The sequence below is a fragment of the Trematomus bernacchii genome, unplaced genomic scaffold, assembly GCF_902827165.1.
Source record: "Trematomus bernacchii unplaced genomic scaffold, fTreBer1.1, whole genome shotgun sequence".
NCBI lineage: Eukaryota > Metazoa > Chordata > Actinopteri > Perciformes > Nototheniidae > Trematomus > Trematomus bernacchii.
Window position 1 is genome coordinate 174,547 of NW_022987676.1, and position 20,103 is coordinate 194,649.

At 44.2% G+C, this 20,103-nt stretch overlaps 1 protein-coding gene across 1 annotated transcript; it reads right to left on the reverse strand.

The window, feature by feature from the left end:
- Positions 1–6,446: 6,446 nt before the first annotated feature.
- On the reverse strand, positions 6,447–15,429 carry LOC117487617 (vasorin-like). Its single transcript, XM_034136234.1, has 2 exons — positions 15,386–15,429; positions 6,447–10,494 (listed from the first exon to the last, which is right to left on the reverse strand). Exons 1-2 carry the CDS (start codon positions 15,410–15,412, stop codon positions 8,356–8,358), a joined length of 2,166 nt encoding a protein of 721 aa, XP_033992125.1. The 5' UTR covers positions 15,413–15,429; the 3' UTR covers positions 6,447–8,355.
- Between the last annotated feature and the right edge of the window lie 4,674 nt (positions 15,430–20,103).

A 20,103-nucleotide genomic window follows, 5' to 3' on the forward strand; every position in this document is an offset into this window, starting at 1 on the left:
CTTCTAATTTTACTTTGTCTACAAAACAAACTGTTTCCCAAAGAAGAACTCTCTCTTCTCTTAGCCCCAGTTATAGTACACCACCGTAGGCCACACCCTTCAGAAGCGGCTCTTGTTTTAGCAAACACACAACACAGACATGTTTACCCCCTTGTAATTTGTGCTGGAGTTCAGCGGGATTCCTCCGCCTCCGTGGCTGCTGTCAGCTCCTGAAAACAATCCCTTCTTTTTAACCTCCTTTGCATTAGAAGCTCACAGCGTATAATCTGTTCTGTGAATATGTAATTAGGTATTTGTTTGTGTAGCTACTCTCTGTGGCTGACCTCGGTATAGAGTTGTGTTTACTTCACATCCTCTGAATGCTTTCATTCTGTGTCTGTGATTGAAGGCAGTTCAGACACCAAGCATTTATAAATATCTGAGAAGGCTTCATAGTAGTTCATTGGGGCGGAGTGGCGCAGCGGGCTGTGCTTTTGATCATCAGATCAAGGGGGCGTTGGGGAACTCCAGTTTGAAACCCGCTCCCGCCGCCACTGCGTCAGGCCGTTGTGTCCTTGGGCAAGACACTTCACCCGAATTTGCTCCTGTGGGTATTGTCCACAGTACATGACCGTTACATGTATGTATGTGTAATGTGTATCTGTAAAGCGCTTTGGGTCATGGAAAAAGCGCTATAATAAATATAAGGAATTATTATAGTAGGGGTGTAATGGTATCCATATTCGTCCCGAACCGTCCTGCGCACATGTGACAGGTTCGGACGTCACGGTTCGGTTCATGCAGTCACGAATATGCCTTTTTTTATGAGTGGGTAAAACAAGTCTGTCACTCAGGGCAGTATCCATTACACTATATATAATCCAGGGGAAGGTATTGTGCCTAAAAGCTGTTTGCCAGCCGCCCTTAAACCAAGCCCCCAGGAAGTGCGCCGGACTCTGAGGAAAATATTCGTTGTGGCCAAACGGCGGTACTACACTTCCGTATAGGTTGCTGGGCCCGGAAACACTTTTTCCCATTGACTTACATTGGGAAAGAGTGGTCTGTAAATCGTTGGATAATTTGTTTTAAACTAAATAAACAACCCAGTATGAACACTTGTATAGCCCTTATATTCGGTCCTCAAGTTGTAAAATGTGCTAATAACGTTATTCTGAGAGTTATTTTCCTTGCATTATGAACGCGGATCTGAGAGTGGGAGCTCGGGGGGCGGGGCTTAAGGGGCGCATGCTCTGTGAGCGCACTTCTGCTCTGAAAGCCAGGCATGACGGGTAATCTGTGACGTTTCGCTCTCTCAAAAGTTAGGCCATTTTGTCCTCATGCGCCAATGAGCAGCTCTCACAGGAAAGAACGAGACCCCGCCTCCCACGCTGTATCCAGTTCTTATTATACATCCATGCCTTAAACAACAAATGAAGAAGAAGAAGAAAACACAACAAAACGAACAAAATACAAGAAGAAGAAAAGTTAGTATGGCGATTTCAGATAACACACAGGATCTAGAAGACCCACCTGCTTCTTTTCAATCAGCTGTGTGGGAACATTTCGGGTTATTTTTTCATGATTTTGACACTTTTCGGAATAGTGACTTTTTTTCAGTTTCCGAAATGTTTCTCAAAATTCTGACTTCATGAATACTGACTTTTTTCTCTGTTCCAAACTCAATGTCTTCTTAATTCAACATAAATATTTAGCCATTCAGAGAAATTAATATTAGAAAAAATCAAAACTTGTCATAATAAATTCATAACATATTATTAGAGTAATGCAACAATAACAAGTTGATATGAATTCTTCAACACCATGATTATGATGTTTTACTTGATGACCAGTTTATAGATATTTAGTTGAACGGTAAAACACTGGAACCAACATTTTTCGGAGTGTTCTTTTTCTGTATAAATATACCCATGTTCCCCCCTCACTACTAATGCATAGATCTGTAAGTGGTTAACAATTTGTCAAAGTCTATTTTTCTAGGTTGCATTTGCTTTAGTTTTGGTCAGTGCTCCTGCAAAACTTGATAATCTGTTGCTCTCCGCCAAACTTCTGTTGCCAAACCTTCGTATGTCATCTTTTTACAATAATTCATCCAATGTGAAACTTCCACATTCTCAAAGCAGCTACACATCAGGAGGATTGATAACTTAATGAGGCGGAAATGTTTGAACAGCAGGTGTAATTAATAACACAATGGCTGCATGTTGGTTCAGGTGGTTACGGGGAAATAGCCATCATTAATGTAATGAGTTCCACCTGTGCTGCTCCTGCTTGGAAAAATCAGCAGCTCATTAAATAAATTATTCTCTGTCTTCTTTAACTTTGAAAAGCTCCAGTGGGTTATTTTAGAGCAGACATACCTGAACAGTGAGGTCACTTCTGCTTCTGGATGCTCTCCATGGAAACTGATCAGTAACTTAACGCTGCACATTTAGTTTAAATTACCTTCACAAGGTTTTACATATTTACCAAAAGCTGCTAGTTAGATTTATTAACTAGTTTTGGAATATTGCTTTTATTAGCTCTGGGTAATTATTAAAACCTCAAGTCACAGAGAAAACTGACATCAGCATCAGCAGAGCTCAAAGTAGAGGAAAGAAAACCCAAACCCGAGGACAAACAACGCGTTTTCATGACTTTAATGTCTTCTTAATGTAATAGAGTGGTGCAGTGACGAGTCCTAAAACCAGGAAGGGAGTCAGCATTTCACCACTTCCTGTTCCCTCGTCTCAGAGCCAATGGGATCTCTCCATAGGCTCTGGAAAATAGCTGAAATAAGGTCTGTGGTTGAGACAAAGAGACGGATCACGTGTTGTTCTAGGACATTAAATCCATCAGCAGTGACCCCACTGGTGATTTCTGAAGAGTTGACGTGTCTGAAAAACGATGGTTGTTACCAAGTGGCTGAATAGGACTACAGAAGTTGTGGAGGACGTTGTACGTCATTACGCCGAACACGTAAACACTCCTCTAAGTTAGCTTGCCCTGTTCTGCTTGAAAGCAAGTACCTGCCTCCTGCAGACTGTTCAAACAAACGCTTCAACTCGTTCCATTTAGAATCTGTGTGTTTGAATATGGATCTGAAGTCGGCGTGACGTTGAAGTCGTGCTGCTGGACTCGCCTGTAGTTCCTTTATAGCATCACGTTAGCATTTAGCTTCTGGAGATTAGAGTTATGATTAGAACATTATAAAAGTAGGGTAGACGTGTGGAGATGATCCAGCTGAACAAAACGTGCATTTATCAAACAGGTTCGCTTTCCACAGAGCTTATTTCCAGCTCTTTTCCTAAATCCTATGGAGAGATCCCATTGGCTCTGAGACCAGGGAACAGGAAGTGGTGAAAAGCTGACTCACTTCCTGGTTTTAGGACTCGTCACTGCACCACTTTATGGATGGTTGTAAAAAACACATATTTTTTGGTTGATGTTTGGAGCCTCCCCATGACCGAAAATAGTGAAAATGTAGGCCTCTCTGATGGGGCCCGTCTTATCCCCTGTATCTCTGGAGATAATGATCAGAATGTCACCAAATGTGGACTAGATGTTCACAGAGAGGCAAAGTATACAATAAAACAAATGTTTTGTTCGTACATGTTACCATCTTTGTAATATTAACACTGAAACACGCGTGAGTTATAGACGGACATGGGAACATTCTAAATCTAAAAGGTATGTTTATCATTTCTGTCATTATTCCAGAAAATAGTTCAATCAATAAAACATGTAATTTATACGGACCAGAGACTGTTATCTTCTCATAAATATAGTTTTTGACTATTCACTTCCCCCTCTGCTGTCCCCAGCCCCTAAAAGCAAACAGCCAGACACAAAGCACATTTAAACAGTCCCTATTCTCTTTATGTGGTGTAGTGCATGTCAATGGTCTGCAAAGGCTAAAACATCAATACTATACTAAATACATATCCTTAAGGCGAGACCAGACGCTACAGGGAAACAGAACATCCAAAATACACACTTCTGTTTCCATGTAAATCACTTGGTGTATTTATTTCCCCTAATTTCACAAAGTCAGCATCACATAATACCTCAGTTGCTTATTTATAAAAACTTGAAAGTGTTAAAAACTGTAAGTAATGAAATTGGAAGTTAAAGAGGCCCTATTCTGCTTCCTGTGGTGCTCCCTCTCCTGCAGTGTGTTATAAAGGTTTTAGTGCATGTCAATGGTCTGCAAAGGCTCAAATCCAGAGGGAGTTTCTCTTTTCATATGATTTAATTTAACTGTATAGTCTTTTACTTGGAAATGGTGTTATTTTGTAGGTTACTATGTTCCGTTTGTACCATTAACGGAAAAATACAGAAAATGACCTCCATCCACAAACCCACATAACGTCACACAGTAATCATGTTGTGGTTGAGGTTGGTGTGTGTGTGTGTGTGTGTGTGTGTGTGTGTTGTGTGATGAGGTATTGAGAGACTCAGTTGCTGTGTAATCAGCTTCTGTTGTTACTGGAAATCCTTTCTGTGTGTTTCTGTTTGCTCTGTGACGACTTCCAGAACAGCCTGTAATGGGGCCAAATTCCTCAAATCCACAAGGAGGAAAATCAAGAACATGTTCATTACTGCACGATCATAAAACCACACAACTCAAGGACACACAATCACAGTTGGATTCAACATTTAAATCGTTTTAATACTGCTATTTTCTCTCAGCATTGCCCTTTTGGCATTTGACAAACACAAAAGAATACAAAAGACAAGTTTCCCTAAATAAACAGGAAAGGATCAGTTGAAAATATTTCAGACATTTCCTGTTCCTCTAAATGTCCAAAGCAATACAAAGAGTCTTCCAGTTGATATATGCCGAGGGAGAGGAGATATACGAGAGTCTGTGTTTGTACTGGACAGAAAGAGAGACAGAGAAGAAGAATGACGAGTTGATGTTGGACAGGGCTGGAGTGTAGTGCATGGACTACACACACACACACACACACACACACACACACACACACACACACACACACACACACACACACACACACACACACACACACACACACACACACACACACACACACACACACACACACACACACACACACACACACACACACACACACACACACACACACACACACACACACACACACACACACACACACACACACACACACACACACACACACACACACACACACACACACACACACACACACACACACACACACACAATATCAAAGTCTTGTGAGGTGAAATAAAGGCCCTTTTGTTCTAGAAATGCACATCAGCATGTAATATGACACGACAAGATGTCAGGGATGTTGCTAAGGCACGTCTCTGTAAACCTGTTGTACTTTTTTTGCAATTTAAGATTATTTCTCTAGCGAAGAGTACGGTGGCCGACAGGTACTAAAGTGTCCCCTGATCTCCCAGCTGTGTGCGTCACTCTTTAGTGTCCCCTGGTCTCCCAGCTGTGTGCGTCACTCTTTAGTGTCCCCTGGTCTCCCAGCTGTGTGCGTCACTCTTTAGTGTCCCCTGGTCTCCCAGCTGTGTGCGTCACTCTTTAGTGTCCCCTGGTCTCCCAGCTGTGTGGGTCACTCTTTAGTGTCCCCTGGTCTCCCAGCTGTGTGCGTCACTCTTTAGTGTCCCCTGGTCTCCCAGCTGTGTGCGTCACTCTTTAGTGTCCCCTGGTCTCCCAGCTGTGTGCGTCACTCTTTAGTGTCCCCAGGTCTCCCAGCTGTGTGCGTCACTCTTTAGTGTCCCCTGGTCTCCCAGCTGTGTGCGTCACTCTTTAGTGTCCCCTGGTCTCCCAGCTGTGTGCGTCACTCTTTAGTGTCCCCTGGTCTCCCAGCTGTGTGCGTCACTCTTTAGTGTCCCCTGGTCTCCCAGCTGTGTGGGTCACTCTTTAGTGTCCCCTGGTCTCCAGCTGTGTGTGTTACTCTTTAGTGTCCCCTGGTCTCCCAGCTGTGTGCGTCACTCTTTAGTGTCCCCTGGTCTCCAGCTGTGTGCGTCACTCTTTAGTGTCCCCTGGTCTCCCAGCTGTGTGCGTCACTCTTTAGTGTCCCCTGGTCTCCCAGCTGTGTGCGTCACTCTTTAGTGTCCCCTGGTCTCCCAGCTGTGTGCGTCACTCTTTAGTGTCCCCTGGTCTCCCAGCTGTGTGCGTCACTCTTTAGTGTCCCCTGGTCTCCAGCTGTGTGCGTCACTCTTTAGTGTCCCCTGGTCTCCCAGCTGTGTGCGTCACTCTTTAGTGTCCCCTGGTCTCCAGCTGTGTGCGTCACTCTTTAGTGTCCCCTGGTCTCCAGCTGTGTGCGTCACTCTTTAGTGTCCCCTGGTCTCCCAGCTGTGTGCGTCACTCTTTAGTGTCCCCTGGTCTCCAGCTGTGTGCGTCACTCTTTAGTGTCCCCTGGTCTCCAGCTGTGTGCGTCACTCTTTAGTGTCCCCTGGTCTCCCAGCTGTGTGCGTCACTCTTTAGTGTCCCCTGGTCTCCAGCTGTGTGCGTCACTCTTTAGTGTCCCCTGGTCTCCAGCTGTGTGCGTCACTCTTTAGTGTCCCCTGGTCTCCACAGCATGTCTCCTCAAGTTGCTGGAGATGTTTCTGAGTGTGTTTTGGAAAATGTCAGTTTCTATATTTACATATTTTTTGAAAGGGCATTGCATTTCTCCAATTGCAATGTGTTGGCCCGTTTTAACGGGTTTGCACCTGTCGACCATCGTACTATTGTTCTAGAAATAAACATCAGCATGTAATATGACACTCTGTAAACCTTTTGTTTGCAATTTAAGATTCTTTCTCTAAAGGAAAAACTCAAATCTTGTGACGTTCCCAGCACCAGACAGGAAAGAGAGAGCAAATGGATCAGAACGGCACACTGAGCCTGTGCATTTCACAGTCTGGCTGGCTGTAAACAAGCAACAATCCAAACACACGAGGCAGTGCCGGGTAGGAGGCGGAGAGTGGTGTGTGAGAACAAACGTCTAGATCATATCTCAGAAACAACCCAGGAAACTATCGCCTAAAACTCAGTCACACTCGCAGCTCATTTCCTTCGAGCTCTTTGAATTTGCTTTCATCTCTCGGCACGTGTCTGCAGCTTTGTAGGAGTGGCTTCTGTGGTGAAAGGCCTTTGAACACACATTTAGGAACTTTGTCAAAAACAGTCAGAGGCTTTTCTTATGCAGCAGAGAAAATCAAAGTCACTGACTCATGGCAGCTACATTCACACTTCGTCGAACCTCGAAGTAAAGATGACTTGTGTTCTGGTTTTATCTTTAAATTAATGTTTTTTTAGTATATATTTGATAAATGTTAGCTTCTTTTAGTGCTTTTAGCTCAAAAAAAGGTTTCCCTAGGATGCAAATACAAAATTAAAGAATCCATGATGACTGGCAGGCTATTTCAAGGGGGAACAGTTAGTAACGTTTTAACTCACAACCATAGCAATACTGAATGGACCTCGGCAGCAAAAAACAGGATAGAAATACAAAAACAAGAAAACAGAAACAGGGTATCATGATAAACACAAAACGGCCTCCAGTCACAGAGCGATGCAGGCAAAGTCCTTTTTCAATGGCTGTTCATTCAGTCCATTTATCTTTCACAGCAAATTAATCTCCCCAAAGAGAGAATCTTCAAGACGTGTGGAGAGAATTATAGTTAATCCAAAAACACTGAATAATCCAATTTTGCCTGAATTATAGTTTTGTTTGATCTGAGAATGTCCACAGCTACACACAATCCTTAGACCGCTTTTCTTTATGTGACCATCATCAGTCCTGTGGACACTACAGAGGGAAAGAAAGATTTCTTTTCAGTGCAAGTTCTTTTTATAACTCCCATGGAGCGGTTCGCGTTGATCGATGAACCGTTTTGTGCCGGGACGTTTGGTCTCTGCATCTCTGTCATTATTTAAACCACTGTCACTTGCGGCAGTTCTGCAGCCCAAAGTCTGAGGCACTTTTCTCCCAAATCCAGCAGGAAGGATTACAGCTCCTTCATATAGTTTCTTTCATACAAGCAAAGAGAAAAATCCACTGGTTACAGTTGTGTCGATGCAAAAAGGCACTTCTGTTTTCTGTCTGCTACTAAGACCCTTCTAGTCAATTGCACTTAGTTGAATCACTTGGTTAGCTCGGCTCGATGACTTTAAACTGCGTCATAGTCCCACAGTGGTTCAGCACATTTCTAATGTGCTTTATTCCTAAATTCATCATTCAGTATCTAAAAAAAATAGATGATCCAGTTTGTAGTGGTACAATCTGGACAGTAAAGGAGAGTAATCATGGATATCTGAAATTGGAATGGAAATCAGATTCTTTTTTAACCACTAAGTGAGCTACGTAGCCGGATCCCACAATTTCAGTCGCTGCTAAATCTTTCCAAGTGTTTGCATTTTGTTGGTTATTAGAAGTAGGATGGCTTTAATGACGCCATATTGTTATTTGATGGGCAATGGCCTTGCATTAAGGGTACTTCAATGTCCAAACCCCCATTTTGTTGCAAGGATGGAGGTGGCTGAGGAGTTTGACGTCTGTCAATCTCTGTTTGTTTTTGGGGTAGTATACCATTTCCCCCGTTCTCCAGGCAGGCCTTGGTCCCCTCCAGTTCCATTGGATCTGGATCTGCCGGGCCTAGCTCCAGCTCCATTCCCGCCTTGGCCTGCCTCCTCTTTCGGACACAAATGATCGTCCCGGCCACCACGGCCAACCCGAGCACCAGCGCCAGTGCAGCCAAGGCAGGGATGAGGGTGTATGTCAGCGGGCTCTGGGTCTCCACCCTGGACTCTGTAGACATCCACGGTATCCCTTCAGTACGAGCCTCCGTACATGACCCTGTTTCAACAGAGCTGTTGGTCCTGGAGCTGATTCTTTCCTCCAGGGGACTGGCACAGACTGAGTAGGTACAGTTGGGTAGCAAACCACGCAAAGTGTACTCAGGGTAGGATGCCGGTACACTCAGGATTATGGGGCGGCGGTCAGGCCCTGAGAGGTTACGGTAGGTCAACCGGATTCCCCGGATGTCTGGCCGTGTCTCAATGAATCGGTGCAGGTCCAGAAGGATAGATGTGGAGGTGACGTGCCGTGAGCTGATAGCATCCAGTTCAACAGGAATCACAGGGGCGACTAACAAAACCTCTGAAGGTTTCGGGGGCTCAGGAACCTCCTCCACATTTTCACAGTAGAGGCCAGATGTTCCCGACGGACACAAACAGCTGAGTTGACCTAACGGGTCAAAATTACAAGTGCCCCCATTGAGGCAGATGTTTGGTGGGCAGATGTGCTCCCCTACCTCCCTGTTGGTGGAGCTTGGAGAGACTGGAGGTTCTGGGGAATGGGGGCGGTCTGTTTTTGAGGAGATGGTGGCCTCACTGGGTGGAGGAGGGGGCGGTATGGCGTTGGTATGGATGGTCTCTGGAGATGTGGTGGACACCTGGGGAACAGGAGTACTTCCAATGGGGGAGTCAATCAGCACTGTTGTAGAAGGTGGACACCCAAAATCTTTGTGCTCCAGCGCTGAAAGCATCTTCCCGGCATTAACCAAAGGGAAGTGACATCTGGTTTCCTCAGGACGCCCAAGATTCACATTCTTCTCCTTAAGCCAGACGGGGAACCAAGCTAATGGACACAAGCAGTTAAACGGGTTCTCAGCCGCTGTCAGGTGCACCAGCCTGGGGAAGGTCTGGAAGAAACTCTGAGAAAATCCCTGGAGGTTAAGACCACTTAGATCCAGTTCTTGAAGTCCGATCAGCTTCTGGAAGTCCTCCACCCTCAGATCACCCAATGGGTTGGCAGCCAGGCTGAGCTTGATCAGCCCCTTGAGGGAGTCCTGCTGCAGAGCCGGGGGCACCTCAGTTAACTGGTTTGTGGAGATGTCGAGCTCATGTAGGTTTCCCAGAGAGGCTATGAGATCCTCATCCACAGAGGTGAGCCCAACAGAAGACACCTTAAGGGCCTCCAGGTGCGGGGTCTGCAGGTCTGAGTGTCCCAGGGTTGGGATGGTGTTGTGACTGAGGTCTAGCAGCAGAAGTTTGGGGAACTGAAGGGATGGCAGAGATGTGAGCTGGTTTCGTTGGAGCTTGAGTTCCAGCAGCATCTCTAAACCGTCAAAAGCCTCCGGATGGATGCTCTGAATGCGGTTGGCATGAAGATACAGTCTCTCCAGCTGGACCAACCCAGAGAAACTGTCTTTGGAAATGTGTGTGATCTGGTTAGAGGACAGGTCTAAGTTCTTCAGCTTCAACAGCATCTCAAACACACCGTCTGGAATTTCCACCAGCTGATTCTGGCTCAGATCTAGAAGCTCCGTCTCCCCCAGGCCTCTGAAGTCATCTTGGGACAAAGAGTCGATGCCGTTCTGGAAGATGTATAGATTTGTGATGGAGGTGGGGACACGAGGCATGACGTTGGAGCGCCGTTGAATGCAGAAGATGGAGGCCTGGCCCTGGCAGGAACAGTCAACCGGGCATTCGTAGGATACCACCAGACCAGAGTGGAGGCAGAGGAGCAGGAAGTAAGGCAGCATGGTGACGGCAGGCCTCAAACTCTGAAAGACATAAAGGAGAGAAGATGGTTGGGGTTAATCCCCATTCACAACAGAGGCACAAAGGAAAGTAAGGTGAATGCTATTCTCTATACAATTACTAAAGAAGCTTTGTCTTCTGCACTGATTTAAAAACCATTAAATCCCAGGCTTCTCCGACAATGCAACATAAAATAGTTTTAGCAAAAAAAGAAAAACACATAACTAACGATGCATTAGACATTGTGTCTTTTAGTAAGTTGCTGGAATAAGAAAAACACTTGCAAAAAAATGTGATTGCGGCGTTGTCTTTATCTCTTGCTAAAACATGTCCACACACACACGTTCAATACAAGGGACATAAGCACACTTTTACCCCTGTCTTACAAACAAACAGTCACACACACTGCTCCAACACATTGAATTTGCTGTTTTATATCCTCGATGAGCCCGAGGGATGAGGAACCGCAGGTCGAGGCGACGGGTTACCACAGCCCACCCAGGGTACGCCTGGCTGGGGTCAGAGAGAAACCCGCTCAGCCTGTGTTTATCACACAGTCCGTCGCCCGTGAAACCAAGCCTGCAGCAACGCAGCCCGACAACACACACACACACACACACACACACACACACACACACACACACACACACACACACACACACACACACACACACACACACACACACACACACACACACACACACACACACACACACACACACACACACACACACACACACACACACACACACACACACACACACACACACACACACACACACACACACACACACACACACACACACACACACACACACACACACACACACACACACACACACACACACACACACACACACACACACACACACACACACACACACACACACACACAAACAAACATGGGGTCAGAGCCGTCAGCTGGCAGGCAAGCAAGGGAAAGGAAATTTAGGGGAACTGCAGGTTGAAAAAGGGAGTGTTTGCATGAATGTCATTCATATCTAAGTATCAAATGTAAGTTCGAATCACAGGTATTTTATTAACCAAAATCGTGCGTTCAAGAGCCACTAATGTGAACCAGAAGCAGCCAATGTTGTAAAAAACTAATGTTGGGCTATAAAGGAACTACAGCACGGTCACATGACTTCACGTCACCACCGCTAAGCTAAAGGCGGCTAATGTTGGGCTATAAAGGAACTACAGCACGGTCACATGACTTCACGTCACCACCGCTAAGCTAAAGGAGGCTAATGTTGGGCTATAAAGGAACTACAGCACGGTCACATGACTTCACGTCACCACCGCTAAGCTAAAGGTGGCTAATGTTGGGCTATAAAGGAACTACAGCACGGTCACATGACTTCACGTCACCACCGCTAAGCTAAAGGTGGCTAATGTTGGGCTATAAAGGAACTACAGCACGGTCACATGACTTCACGTCACCACCGCTAAGCTAAAGGTGGCTAATGTTGGGCTATAAAGGAACTACGGCACGGTCACATGACTTCACGTCACCACCGCTAAGCTAAAGGTGGCTAATGTTGGGCTATAAAGGAACTACGGCACGGTCACATGACTTCACGTCACCACCGCTAAGCTAAAGGTGGCTAATGTTGGGCTATAAAGGAACTACGGCACGGTCACATGACTTCACGTCACCACCACTAAGCTAAAGGTGGCTAATGTTGGGCTATAAAGGAACTACAGCACGGTCACATGACTTCACGTCACCCCCGCTAAGCTAAAGGTGGCTAATGTTGGACTATGAAGGAACTACAGCATCATTAGAAAACCATTGACTGGATATGAAGAGATAAAATGCTGACTCATGTCTGTGTTCGGGCCTCATTCCTGCACCTCTCTCTAAAATAACAATAAGTCAAGAGTGGGGGAGACTTAAATATTCAATGTGCAGAATCAGATTCTACAAAATGATAAATGCACGTAAATGTCTTGCAGTGTTCGTGTCAGTTTTACTTTTGTTTTGTGAAGTGATGAGCTAATGTGAACATGTGTTGCTAAAGTCACCAAAGCACTCTGTATTCACTCCGAGACTCACGCCAACAACAATGCACGTCTTGATGCTTCCTCACAATGCAGCGTCTGCAGCCGACCGCAGGCTCCACTGATAGATATATTATAAACCAGTATTACACAAGTGCTTCTGCTGTGACACGGCATCCGACCGCCATTGTTCGGAGTCCATGTCAAAGTTTAAGGACACCCTCTTTGTGTGCTGTTTATAGAGCAGTCACAGGGTTTCAAAGAGACGCTCGTCATTCCTTTAAGGGTGCTGCTGCCGGAGCGATGTGGTGACAGAGCAGGACAGGAATGATTGGAATCAGATGAAATATTAATCACGCTTTAGTCAAAAGAAAAATAAACTAATCATAGAAAGAATTGGCTTCGGACAACTCTTGGAGTCTACACATTGAAATGAAAGTTTGCAAAGCTCTGGATGAATAATCTTTAGGACCGAGTGAGGAAATATTTGCAGCTGGTGTAATCCAGGGGAAATTCATATGGATTTTCAACAATATTCACAACATTAACCACAGAGACAGCATTTTCTAAAAGGCAGCTCGAACAGCAATACAAATTTTAAAAAATCATAGTCATATTCATATTCTGTATAAACGTACAGACCCTGAGACTTGGGCTATATTAAAACAAAAGTATTGATTGATTAAACCTTATAACTGATAACTTATTGCATGATGTAGTGTTTTCTGAACATTTGAAGGTGTAATCTTCACCGAAGGCCCTTGGCCCAGCACACAACTTATAAATGCACGGTAGCTATAATAGTAGATTTACTACTTTACTCCCGATTACTGAAGTTGATATGTAACTGCTTGATTACAGTTCATTGCTGCTGGATTATCTTTGCAGAAGTCTGGGCATCATTCAGACCGATTACTGATAATGACTGTGATTTGAAGCGCGTGTAGCTTCTGATTTAGATGCTGTGATCGAGACATCTTTGTTAGAGACTTGATATTTAGCTCAGCCATGTAAAGGGAAAGAAACCGTTGGAAGTCTAAAGCTCTTAAGCTAAGCAAATGGTCAGGGCGGGGCTGACGAACACAGCTCCATGCCCTCTGCTCGGAGACTGGCTCAGGGTTTGAAATGTGACATGTGAGGTGAGGTGAGGAATGATGAGCTCAATCCGTAGAGAAGTCACTTCCCCAGATGCCTCCTCTCGCAGCATGTTCTCATAACTCACTCCTCTCCGCTCTCTCATGAATTCTTGATTAAACGTGACGGAGGACTTCACGGCGCAGAGCCCACCCTCAGCTATCTGCAGAGCGGAGAGAAGACCGCATGATGGAAGCGAAGCCACACACACACACACACACACACACACACACACACACACACACACACACACACACACACACACACACACACACACACACACACACACACACACACACACACACACACACACACACACACACACACACACACACACAACAAAACAGCTGGATTCCGTTACCCACAATCCACTGCAGCCACTGTGAGACAGAATGAAAGGTCGACATAAACCTGTGTCCTCCCCCGTGATAACAGAGAGGTAGAGTTTAGCTGGTAGCTGGTGACCGCCTCCATCATTTAAAATCTTCTGTAAACACAACCTGACAAACCTCAAGTGTGTGACGAGAGCCAGAGATATGACACAGTGAGTGAGTGACTGTTACTGAGGAAGTCACTTCAGGATATCGCCTGATTTCCAACTATTTTCAAACATTTACACATGATAGATACTGCACCTTAATCGTGCTTTAATCAAATGGTTTACTAGTTAAATAAAAGGGATCTCTTTGATTGATGAGGGTGTTCTCATTCATGGGATGCATGTTATAATAACACACAGTATTTCTCACACACTTGCTGAGGTCAAAGCCCTTTTTTCACATGATTGGCTCGCCTGGGCTTTTAAAGCATGAACCCTGTGCCGCACAATGAAGTCGTGTACATGTTTGGTTCATAACAAGCTAAGCTATCAGCATACAGTATGTGGGCTGCAGGGATGTCACATGGATGTACAAATAGTTACGAGACTATAAATACAAAAGAAAAAGCAAGATGAAAATGTTATCACTCAGAAATGTATTCAAACCCCTCAGGGAAAAGTGGTTTACAAGACATCGGAAAATAGTTATTTCACGTCTTGGTGACCCTGGGAGCCTTAACATGAAGATTAAAGAAATACTGGAGACAGAAACAAACAGAGCCACACCGGGACCTTTGAGGAACTGTTAGATTGTGTGTAAAGGTGTCCCTTTAAAGACTGCACACACTCCTGTCCTCTGGAGAAAAGTGTGCAGGATTATTGGGTGCAGCCTGATGATAAAACCCAAAAGTGTCTCTTACTTCAGTCAGCGTACATCTTGAACGTATCAACATTTGATGTCTGGTGTGTCTTGTGCTTAACCTGCTCTGGTGTATTTGTCTTGTGAAGGAAGGACTTTTCCTTTTCCAGTTTTTAAAGAATAATTAAAAGAATTAAAACTCATGAAAACCAAGAATGGTGAGTTTTGAAGTGCATTGGGATCAAACCAACAGAGGCTGCGATAACAGAGCAACAATCAGATATTGTGCCAAAAAGGCGTTGCTTCACAGGAAGTGAGGCCTTTTCCTTCTCCAGTGTTGAGAGAATAATTAAAACCTTAAGTTACTCAAACTCCTGAAAACCCATCCCGTTTTGTTGGGTTTGAATAATGCGTTATGATGAAGGACGTGGACCTAAGATTTTCAACGACATAATTACTCTGTAGCGATGTTAGTTTGACAATAAAGAACCTTGAACCTTGAAATAATAAGTGTCCATGAACCCATGTTTATTTACTATATACACTTGTTGTCACTGAAGAACTCACAAAAGTAAAATATCAATATAAAAACACGTACAGTGCTGAGGGGAGATGGAGCCAACATCCGCTCAAACAGGGTTACTCCTTTAAGGAAACACAAAGGAATGAGGAGGAGGGGGAGGAGGAGGAGGAGGGGGAGGAGGGGGGGAGGAGGAGGGGGAGGAGGGGGGGAGGAGGAATGAAAGTACAAAGACGGAGACAGGATCATAAATTGTGTTAGGAAGTCGCTCTACAGGGAGATTACTTCATTTTGGTGCAGAAGAAAAAGTGGACGTGAGTTAGTGGTCCGAACCTCAGCACCCCCAAAACTCCCCAAAGTGGAATATCCTGTTACCTCGAGCCGGAGCTTTCAAAACCCCTCAGCCCCAAAAGCTTTGTGTAAGCAGATAAAGTGTGTGTGTGTGTGTGCGTGTGCGTGTGCGTGTGCGTGTTACGCGCAAAGATATAATACAATGCATTAATCCTAAACACAAAAAAAATGTAGGCGCACAACACGGAAATGATGTACAATCTTTAAAGGTCTCCTATTATCCTCTTCTTCATCAATATGTCACAGGTCTCAGATATATCCAGAGCCTGTCTCTGATTGGCTGAAACACCAAACAGATCATTGCAGCATTACCCATAATCCCCTCTGTTTCAGCCCTGTTTCAAAAGCGCTGATTCTCTGTCTGTTATAATATACTGATGAAAAAGAGAACACTAAGGGACCTTTAAGTTGCTTTGATAACTCTTAACCTAATGCAGTCAATTGTCCTCAAAGTCAAGGAAGGATCCTTAACTGCATTTCCAGGAAGCTACATCAACAAATCCCATCTTCTCCAATATCGAGGCTTCTTCAAATGCTGTCCTCCATTCTCCTAAAACACCCACGATCCTCTGAGCACCTTGCACTTCCTGTCCCCCGTTTTACCTCAAGCGTCTGAACAAATTTGAGGCCAGAGACTGTCGAGCCAGCTGCCTAATCGCACTCATTTTGCAACTACAAGACCTCCTTTTAAAGTTAGTTTCTACTCTCCGAGTTCAACGATCTAAACCAGCGCATTTATTCAGACCAAAATATTGAATAAAGCTTTAAAGGAAAAGTCCAAAACATTTCTATTTCTGTTGTCCCTTTGCTTTCATGTCTCAACGCAATAACCCTGTGACATGTGTACAGTTGTATGACATGAATTTAGCAGAGTGAGACGTGTGAAGCAGCGTGCTCAGCCTCAGCGCCCGTTAACACCCGAGTGTGACAACTGGGGTCTAGACTCCAGTGACAGCTGGAGAGGCTCTATATCAGGAGGGACTGAGATGTCTCTCCGTTAGAGTCACTGAAGTGAGGCTGAGGAAGCTGTGCTCAGGACTTCAGAACTCTCTGAGGATGTACACACACAGTAAAACACTTTTTCACGCACCACAGCAGGACATAAATACTTCACACCAAACACAACGGGCCGTGGGAAAGCAGGGACGGCCAAACACTGACAGTACTGATAATACGACTCAGCATGAAAGCCTAATAGCATTCACAAATCTCCCTTGCTCTCTTTTAAAGCTCTTCCCTTTGAAACTGTGACTTAAAGGATCCCCATGTTCCCCACGGTACCTTGAATTAGTGAAAGAAAACTTAAAGGGGCCCTAATCGAATGCTTTGGTGTTCATAAAGGTCTTCCTCATACTGCCTGGGTACTATGAGAATGGTAGTAGATTGGTCAACCGCTTAGAGATGTCCCGCCCCTTAGCCTATCATGTACAATGTGTTGGAGCGCTATAGCCAATAGGAGCGTGAGTGTTCCATAGTGATGTCACTATGTTCCGGAAGTAAACAAAGGAGTCCAATGGAGGCAGGGGGACGCCACACAAAGCAGAATAGGGCCTGTTTCTATCTCACGCATCAACGGGGTATGGAGAATCAAAAACACGTAAGAAAGTCTCGATTAATTAACATCAGTTTACAGCAAAATAAGAAAGACCCCCCATGGTTTATATCCTGTTTAGCACCATCTTATTCCAACCGTTTACTTGATTCTTTCTCTATACACTCAAGATATCACCGCTTGCTTAGTAGTGGTTTTCCCCCATTATGTAAACGTCTCTCAGAACTCTAAGAGTGCTCTCTAAGTCTAATATTAGTATCATCATTATTATTATTATCATTCTCATCTGTGGCAGAAAGACAGCGTGGATCCTTCAGCGCCAGAAAGAGGTGTGATGTTTGTTAAATATAACGCTGTATATCTGTCCTGACTCGTACAACCTGAGGCCTCCCCCCAGGTTGACTGACAGCTGGGGCCCCTGTTGAGCAACGGGGGATAATCACTCAGTAATCAGTCCTGGAGGGAGGGGGGAGATGTACATTAACTTTCTTAAAAGGGCTTGACAGGTAGGTACCCCCAAGTTAACAAACAGCTGGCTGGCACTGTGCCATCTTGGTACCCTCACCAGCAACCGTAAAGCATCATTGTATGCAACTTATAGTTTTTGCATGCTGCTAGCCTTGTAGTTACTCCACAGGTGAGCCGTGTACAGAAAGCTTTCAAAAGTGATACCTTGACATCTACAGAGCACTTGTGAAATGTCCGCATTAATATAGTTTCTCTAGAAATAAAACCACGTTGTACATTTTACTCATACATAATCTGTTTCATATTTAATACTCCATATTCCATATATTTTGAATATATATATATTTGTATATATATATATATAATATCTGCATGTATATTTTATATTTCGACATGTTTATTTTATATTTTATTTTATTTCTATTCTTGTATATTTTGTAGTTTTGTTTCATTGTAAAATGCCTTTTATGCTGCTGTAACAAAAACAATTTCCCAATTTGGGATCAATAAAGTACGATCTATCTATCTATGTTTGCCTGGACATACAGTTTGCAGCGTTGTGCAAGTTAATAAATTGTGTTAATTGGAATTATAGTCTACGGGGCCAAGCGTTAAAAAAGTGGCTTGGCTGATTTGGACTTTTCTGAGTGGTTCTGGGGGTTATTGAGGATGCTGAATCCATTTCGGACATTTTCAGGATAACAAATGGCCGTTTTAACCAGAAGGCTAGGTGTTCACCCTGCTGACATTTCGGGTCGATTTGGAAGATTTCTGGGGACTCATTTGGATTGGACAGATTGCTTATCTGTTCAAAAATAAATTGCCACCAGCAGAGATAATTATTTTCATCTTGTGCTCTCTATATCGAATGGTCGCAACACTCCTCATGGGAGTGAACATAAGTCCATCTAGAGACATTTTTGTATCCTGGAAATGTCAGAAATGGACTCAATAACCTCAATAACGCATGACATGCTCCCCACGTGTATGCCTATGGGCGATAAAACAGACATGCTCTAGTCCTGACTGACTCTCACAAAAGGGCCTTTGTACAATTATTCTAATCAAGCATCATTTGTTGTTATTACTTTATTTTATGATCGCTGTCTGATTGGTAATCTTACACCTTTGTATGTTTCTGTTTTCTTTGAACCAGGAACACGTGACTAACATGTTTAGTAGCCTGACCTTGTGTGCTGTACCATGTGAGCTATGTGCCATGTGAGCTATGTGCCATGTGAGCTATGTGCCATGTGAGCTGTGTGCCATGTGAGCTGTGTGCCATGTGAGCTATGTACCATGTGAGCTGTGTGCCATGTGAGCTATGTGCCATGTGAGCTGTGTGCCATGTGAGCTGTGTACCATGTGAGCTGTGTGCCATGTGAGCTATGTACCATGTGAGCTATGTACCATGTGAGCTATGTGCCATGTGAGCTGTGTGCCATGTGAGCTGTGTACCATGTGAGCTGTGTACCATGTGAGCTGTGTGCCATGTGAGCTGTGTGCCATGTGAGCTATGTACCATGTGAGCTATGTACCATGTGAGCTATGTGCCATGTGAGCTATGTGCCATGTGAGCTATGTGCCATGTGAGCTATGTGCCATGTGAGCTATGTGCCATGTGAGCTATGTGCCATGTGAGCTATGTGCCATGTGAGCTATGTACCATGTGAGCTATGTGCAGTATGTTCATCAATAAAAACTTTAATAACAAAACTAAATAACGCAGGACATGCTATTTGTGCAAACTGCCCAACATACAGTACGCAAGTTAGCATCCGGCAAATTCTAAATACTGGAGAGACATACTGTACATGTGTAGCTACAAGAAACACGTACAAAGAGTCTATAAGGTATAACTTATGACTAAGCTGTCTTTGGTCTTTAAATATCAGACTTCATGAACTCTCGTTTCCACGGAGACGACTAATCGCTCTTATCAGCCAAGATTTGTATTCATGCTAACACGCTTTTTGACCAAAACAAATCAGTGAAAAGACGTGAAGTGGCACTTCTATGATGCTTTGATGGGAAACATGTTTCAGAACCGTGGATTCAATCAATAATCACAGTCAATCCAGTGAGGTTGGGTAATCAATTAGTCTTTTTTATGACAAAACTTAGGAGTACATCTCATGTGAAATGGACTTTTGTACGATTCTTTGTAGAGAAACTGTGCATTAAATCAAACAACCCATTAGTCGACCGCATGTCGTACGAGTGTTCAATTTGATTTCTCTAATCAATAAGTCATTTTCTTCATGCATTACTGCATTATTTCCACATGCATGAACATATCTCTGCTACACACATTTAGAGTAATGCTCTTGCATGATTCAATGTGGAGAGACTTAGTTTAACAGTTTGAATGGTCGATGTGTTCCTGAAGCGTCTGCACTGCGCTCAGTCTGTGGGACGAACACGT

Excerpts from the sequence above, each read along its gene's own strand:
- LOC117487617 (XM_034136234.1), bottom strand. The coding sequence starts at position 15,412 with ATGTTGGCTCCATCTCCCCTCAGCACT. Across the intron at positions 10,495-15,385 it reads CTCCATCTCCCCTCAGCACT|AGTTTGAGGCCTGCCGTCAC; the intron begins GTACGTGTTTTT and ends TATGTCTTTCAG.